A 7,495-nucleotide genomic window follows, 5' to 3' on the forward strand; every position below is an offset into this window, starting at 1 on the left:
TCTGAGGGCCATTTCCAACTGTTGTTAGCTGGCTCGTTCTACTCTTTTCTTCTTGATGTTTAGAACTCTGTATATTACTGATTTTCGATCCATCTCCTTTATTAATTCCCGAGGTTTGTTAAGGAAGACATTGTTTCCTTCCTTTCTTAACAACTTCTTTGCATTTTGTAGTTCATTCGTTGTTAAATTCAACAACTCTTTTGTCTGCTTTGCTGCCGAAGCGAAACCGTTGCGCTAGATTTGCTGTTCGTGTTTGTGGTGTCAGTGTCATTGATTTTGTTTTTCTTTCTTCCTCCTTCTCTCTTTCAGGAACATTTTCTTGGGTTGCTGTATTTTCTTTGTTGTTGCTGATGGTGGTGTTGGTTTTGGCATAGCTTCTCGTGATTGTGCTGTTTAGAGCGGGGGAAATCTTGACTGTACTGGCCGTCAGAACAGCCACTGCCACTCCCCTCGACAGAAGAAGCCATCTTGTGCTTTTCGTCAAACGAAAAAACCAAATTTTTTTAATGGACAAAAAGTCCGAAATTCGCCCCTAAAAGGAGGAAATTTTCAACAAAAGAACCCCTTCTGCACACTAAAAGGGGTTCGGAAAACAAAACAACAACAAACAGTCAATAAACTTAAAAAATAACAACAAATTTCAAACTGATGGAGATCTGAAAAACACGTCTTACCTCGACGACAACAATAACAATGAAGAAATATATCACCTACCAAATGTCATGCCCCATCCAGCAATTTTGCAGAATCTTCCAGTTTTTAATGGCTTGTCATCTTTGGGCAAACAAATTGGTTGTGTTCGACAATTGTAAGTGAGAGGCTTGGAAAGCTTCAGTAGGGCAATGTCATTTTCGTTGGTAGGCGCCACATAACCAGGGTGAATCACAATTTGGGAAACTGGCCACTCTTGTTCTGTTGTGTCTGTACAGTTAGAATGATGCTTTCCTGACGTCACATTCCAGAGGCTAGCATTGCGCAACTGAGCGCTGACCATATATTGAAAGGAAAAGCATAAAATAAACAAGAGCATCAACAATAGCAGCATTACGACGACAACGACGATGATGGTTACGACAAGATTGATGATAATGATGGTGGTGATGGTGGCAGTGACTTCTAAAGTAATCATAAGGTTGCAAATTGTGTGAAAGAGGTAGATTCGTTTAAATCAACCTCAGTACACTACTGGTACTTTATTACTATTGTGGTGATAAATCAATTTGGTATAATAGATGCTGACGTATATTACAATATTAACCTCCTTCTTGAACTATGAGGTGCATGGATAGGGGTTTTCTTTATCGAAAACTAATATGACTAATATAGCAACCGTCCTATTTAGTGTTCCATAATAATGATACTACTACTACTACTACTACTACTACTACTACTACTGCTGCTGCTGCTGCTGCTGCTGTTGCTGCTGTTGCTGCTGTTACTGCTGCTGCTGCTACTGCTGCTACTGCTGCTGCTTCTACTGATGATGATGATAACAACAACAACAACAACAACAATAATAACAACAACAACAACAATAATAATGATAATAATAATCTTTTCTTTATTAGCCACAAGGGCCGACAAAAATAAGATTGAACATTACAAAACACGAAGGACAAAAAATGGGGTTACATAAAGGGTCGTGTAAAAAGTCAATAACAATGAAAAATATAACAAAGAAAATGCCTAAAAGAGGCAAATAACTCTGGGTTTCTCATGGAGACCCCACGAAAAATCCACAAGTGTCACGACCACTAGGGAAACAACCCTCTCTCTATCTCCCTCTCTCAGCCTTGGAAACTCAATACCGCATGCTCAAAGTAGGCCCGTTGACACGGACCATCTTCGTCACATTCACTCACCTTTTAACAAAATTGCTGGCAGTCAACCCTCATTTTTCTTGTTGATAGCTCTTTCAGACTAGAACACCACGCAACCTCTTTCGCTATAGTCACAAGACAGATGAAAATTGCATTTCCTTGCTGGCCAAAGGAATGCAGCGGGGCAATCTTCACGATAGAATCAGCCGACAAGCGGACACGTCCTACACGTGACAACAGGTATTCGACATAAACCCATATATCAGATATGTTCGGGCACTAGACGAGTGCGTGCAGAACTGTTTCGTCGTTCTGCACACATCTCGGGCAGGTCCGACTGACGGCACTTCTGTGCCTGTAGAGTTTACAGGCAAAGCTCCCCTGTAGCACTGTCAGGCCAGGGATTTCTGGAAGTTATCCATAGGCCCCGGCCCGAAAATCCTCCGGAATAGACTGGCGAGTTGAAATTCATTGACGCCTAGAGTCTCTCCAAGAACGTCGTCGTTTCCTCTCACCACTAACCCTCTATACAACACTATAGTAGAATTTTCACTAACCGCATTGCCCGACTGGCTGAAGAGCGTGAGCGCCTGGCGACACTCAAGGTATCAGACGCCCACTGCGGCCTACGCTTGATCCAAGATTGCAGCTCATTGAAAGAGACGAGCTGCGGGAAAGCGAGTCTGACAAACGGTGACCACACATGCTCACTGTCGTTGAGGAAACGCTGGATGTGCCGCAACCTCAGTGCATGCCTGCGCATCAATAGCCACGGCATACCCATAGGGTGTTGACAGCAAATGGAGCGCCTGACCAGCGGTGCCCGTCCTTTCCATAAGAGGTGGAAAAGCAAATGCTCCAGGTTGACCAAGTACAAACTGGGGCAAGGCACGACGGTCAGGCGGTAGAAAATGTCTGATGCGACGTATGTGTTCGCCACCTCTGCCCGACCTTTCAAGGATAGTTTCCTCTCGGTTCATTTCTGGATGAGACTGGCTACCCTGCTCGTCACCTCGCTTCAGTTCTTCTCCTGTTGGAGGTCCGGTCTGAGCCAGACTCCGAGCAGTTTTTCGGGCCCGACCGTCCAACGTCCTATAACGTCTTGCTTCTCTTGGTGCCGAGCTGCAGGCCCACCGACTTTTCTGGATTAATCTTTGCTCCCGTTATTTACTCGTATTCTTTCACAGTAGTGCTGACTAGGTCTATATGCTCCTCGTCAGACACTATGACAGTGGCGTCATCTGCGTATTCCGACACTACTCTCTCCCATCCCAGTTCACGCGAGATGCCTCTTAGCGTTTCCAGTTTCCGAAGTAATGGCTCGAGGATCTGTACATACAGAAGGGACGAGAGTGGGCACCACTGAGGGACCGAACGCACGATGTTGAATGGTTACGCTAGGTGACCATTCCCCCAGACTACCGAGCAGGTGTCGCTGTACATGGCAGCGATCCAACCGTGAAAAACCGGACCGAAACCAACCGCCAGATATTGATGGTCAACCCTATCAAAGGCTTTTGACTGACCTAAATTGATCAGAGCCCCACCCATGCCAAATTTCTTATCTACCTTATCCACGATGTAGCGCATGAAGTGGAGGTTGTCGTAGATGGACCTGTTTGGGACGGTGCATGTTTGTGCATCTCCAACCAGTTTCTCGACGACTAGCACCAATCTCTTCACTAACACTTTGGCCAGAATTGTCATGTCTGCATTAAGCAGAGTGATGGGCCTAAAATTTTCTAATACCTTCCCGTTGTTTAGATCCTTTCTCAGCTGTAGCACTGCCCTTCGGCTCACAGTTTTGGGACTTTCTCATTCTGCTGCCAGTTGCAGTAGATATCTGCCAAGAGTCCTGCAAACAGGTCTAGCGTACTAGAATAAAGCTCGTAGAACAGACCATCTGATCTCAGCGATTTGCTCCCCGCGCAGCCCATTATCTCGTCCGATATTTCCTCAGTTGTTATCGGCCTTTCGCAGCACTCCACATCTCTTGCTGGGAGTCGTGGCACGTCATCGAGGTAGGCAGTGAAATCCATCCTGCGGTCTGCTCCACCGTTCGTCTCGAACAATTCGGTAAAATGCTGCTGAAAAGCTGCACGCATCTGCTCCGTCTTGTTCACCGTACGCCCGGATGGTGTTTTTGTTGCCATTTTGAGCTCCAGCCACCCGGGCCTATCGGGCAGCTTTGGTTCCCTCTTGTCTCAGACCACGTATCTTAGCTCTACCTTCGTACTTGGCGTTAAAGTGTTCATTGAGGGCCAACCTCGCTGCCAGGGCATCAGTTGCAATGCCTTTCCAAAGCACCTTTTCTAACTTTCTCCCTGATCTATTTCTTTCTATAGCTAAAACTGCTGAATCTAACTGATTCTACTTTGATAGCCTTTTTTAGGTTATACCACCATTTATTGTTGACGATTGCCCCCGTCAAAGCTTTCTGATCTAATTCTTTAATCCGGTCTCTGTAAGCTTGGCACGCTGGGAGTAACGTGTTCAGCTTCCAGTAGCTGGGGCCCTGTCTACTTATGCTGTCTAAGTCGACCTTACAGGTTACTAAATTGTGGACAACTAATACTATTTCTATATAAATACCTGCAAAATACTCTATGTAGATACAATCTGGATGTTCCGATGCGGTTTGCCCATGCCCATATTGGCACATTCGAAAAATCCGGTCGGTACCTCGCAGACAGTTGAAAGTGTCTGAGCAGGTTTGCGAGCCTTTTGCAACCCCCTTTCCTATTGGCTAGCCCCACACAATCCAGTTGTGCATTTAAGATGGGTTGAAATAGCCCACTAACACTAACGGTAGGGACGTACCCAGGAAGACCTCCAGACGCCTGAAGTATTCCGGCTGTCCTGCACCTGTCGGTGCATAAGCAGCCACCAGTCTGAAGGCCCCACCGTTATTACCATTCACACCCAGGACCACCAGCTTACCTGATGTGTCCAAGTAGACTAACCTTATTTTGAGATCTAGACTTTTCCGAAACAATAATGCAGTACCCCCACCACCCATTCTCCGCCGACACGGAGATGCAAAGATCTCGTAGTCATCACAAATGGGCATGAAAGCTCGTTGTTCGGTTAGTCTGGATTCAGTAATGGCTATTACATCTATTCCTCGTAACCTGAGGTCGTTGAGTAGTTGATCTTGTTTCCATTTATGTAACCTATTTTGAGTATGACCATTTGAGTGAAAAAGGAGAGGACTACTCTCCATGGCCAAAAATTTATAGAGGCTCTGGGACACATTCGTGTTGAAGCCTCCAACCGCCTGTGCAGATTTGGATTTTATGTTGCTGTATGTAATTTGCGATGTTCGAAGCATCTGTATGTGTGGTGCAGTGTGCTATCCGTGGGGGAAACTAAGTCAGTCATTTTGATGTCTGTATTTTTCTTTATGTAAGTTTGTGCTGTCTGTGTTTATGGCAGCGTGGTGTTTTTGTTGTTCTCATTTACTTTTTGCGTTGACTCTGTTGTGCCTTGTACTGTTGGCTGCCTTTGGTGTTGGTAGTAGGGGTGTTGGTGAAGGTGTTGGAAGTGTGGGTGTTGGTGTGTTGTTGTTTTCGGGTGATTTTAATTGCTTTTTTGGGTACAAATTGTTTATTTGTTGGTGTACTGCTGTGCCTTTTTCTTAGTCTTTTACGTGTGAGTTCTGTCCAATCAATTCTGTCGGCCTCTCTGCACGACATATCTGAGTGGTCAGAGTCGGGAAGGGGTAGTTCCAGTGGGTCAAGACTTGCTCATGTTTTTAATTCCTCTGGCAAGAGCTGCGTTGTTGGTGATTTTGGATGCGCTGTGGTGGAGGCGGTTGTAGTCAGCGCCTCTATTGTTGTTGGTGTTACTGTCTCTCGTGTAGCTGTTGTTGTTGTTGGTGGTGTTTCTGCTGGAGCCCTCCTTGCTTTCTTTTCTTGGGTTTTTTTCTCTTGTTGTTGTTGGGGTTGCTTCAGTTGTTTTGGTGTGGGTGGTGCTTGTATCAAGGGGGTAGTGCCCTCCTTCTGTTTTAGTTGTGGGCAGAAAGCTTTCAGGTGGTTATTCTGTCCGTATTGGTAACATTTTGACCTTTTGCCCTCAACTGTGACGTTCAGCATAATGTCATCTGGAAAGTTGAGTTGGTCAGGAATTTGTTACAAGACGTCTTGGTTTATTTGGACCATTATTTGCAATTCCTGACTAGTTCAGTTGTTTTTTCCTTGTTTCTCGACTTGGATGATTCTGATTTTATCTACCATGTCGAGGAATCTAGCAAGCATTCATTTCTGGTGGTATCTCCAGTATTTTTATCTTTGTGATGCGCCGTCCCAAGTATGTTGGAACTAGAACAAGTTCCTTGTTTCTCAGCTGGGTTGTTGAGTGAGGTTTTGCTTCATCTTCTGTAGAAAATCTGACTTCGACAAATATGTTGCGTCTTTCCAAATGGGTTGCAAGCATTTTTCGACTGCTTGCTTTGTGGCAGTTTCAAAACGTCTATCTGTTAAAAATATAGTTTTGTACACTATGGTACGTTTGTTTATATTGTCTATAATATCTGAAAGTGTGTTTATCGAAACATCGTTCGCTTTTTCTTTTTAAAATGTTTCTATAGTCTTTGAAAGATTCTACAGAAACATTAATGAATTCATTTCTAGGTTTTGCTATTGAAACAAAAATCGGATGTTGAGTGTTCAATATGTTAGTGTTAGTGGTAGTACTGGAAGGGCTTGGATTCACAGGTTTTGCAACGCTAGCAGCGTCCATTGGCTGAATTTCCTTGCTCTTTTTCTCTTCTTTCTGGCGTTTCTTTTCTTCTTTTTCTTCTCTCTCTCTCTCTGCCTTTTAACGCGCGAAGTGGGAGGAGACAATTAATTTTCAAACTTTTTAGGCTTTCTTACGACAGAGAGGTGGGGATCAAATAGAAAAGAAGAGTTGACACTCTTCTCCAAGGACATCTTTACAAATTTTAAAATTGAAAAATGAAAAAATGGAGAATTTGAATTGAAAATTCGCCCCAAATGGAGAAACATTCCGCCCAGCTCAGCAAGAGCCCAATGGGTTTGGTCACAGAAATGTAAAAATCTTCAGATACAACATTATCTGTAAAAATTGAACAAAAATTTACAGCTCACAGACACATTTCCTTCCTCTTTGAAATCCACGACCAGAGTCCAATAGTGATGATGATGATGATGATGATGATGATGATTATAATAATAATAATAATAATAATAATAATAATAATAATAATAATAATAATAATAATGATAATAATGATAAGTGCCCTGATGCAGTACCAGGCAGTGGCTCTCAGTGGCTCTCATGGTGGTATTGAGTCTGCTCAATACCACAGATTTACTTGTCAGTTGTTTGATCTTAACCAGTTTGGCATGCCCCTTAGTGGCTGACAATATGCGGATCTCTGATCACGAGCAGAAATAGTGGGGGAGCATCATAGCCATGTGTTGAGAGGAGTTCTTTGGGGTTTGAATAATTCACCTCTGGAGGCGTGGGTGTTTTGTTCATTATCCTTAAAACAAACCTTATTCAGGGACCTTTTGAATGGGATAGGCTATTGGAAGTTTGCAAATTCGCAAGGGAACTCGGCATTAACCCTGAAATAGTTAAAGAACCTGAAACCACTGCCACAAAACAAGCAAAATGGATCAAGCAAACCGCAAAGAAGAACGGGCAGAAAC

The 7,495-nt window shown here is 43.8% G+C and overlaps 1 protein-coding gene across 1 annotated transcript in view; it reads right to left on the minus strand.

The window, feature by feature from the left end:
* LOC106881273 (transmembrane protease serine 2) overlaps window positions 1–7,495 on the minus strand; it is a 26,054-nt gene that overhangs the window by 10,629 nt on the left and 7,930 nt on the right. Inside the window, exon 3 of the mRNA XM_014931599.2 lies at window positions 715–986. Within this exon, the coding sequence (XP_014787085.1) occupies window positions 715–986 (272 nt within the window). The remainder of the gene's footprint in view (window positions 1–714; window positions 987–7,495) is intronic.

The sequence above is a fragment of the Octopus bimaculoides genome, chromosome 20, assembly GCF_001194135.2.
Source record: "Octopus bimaculoides isolate UCB-OBI-ISO-001 chromosome 20, ASM119413v2, whole genome shotgun sequence".
Lineage (NCBI taxonomy): Eukaryota > Metazoa > Mollusca > Cephalopoda > Octopoda > Octopodidae > Octopus > Octopus bimaculoides.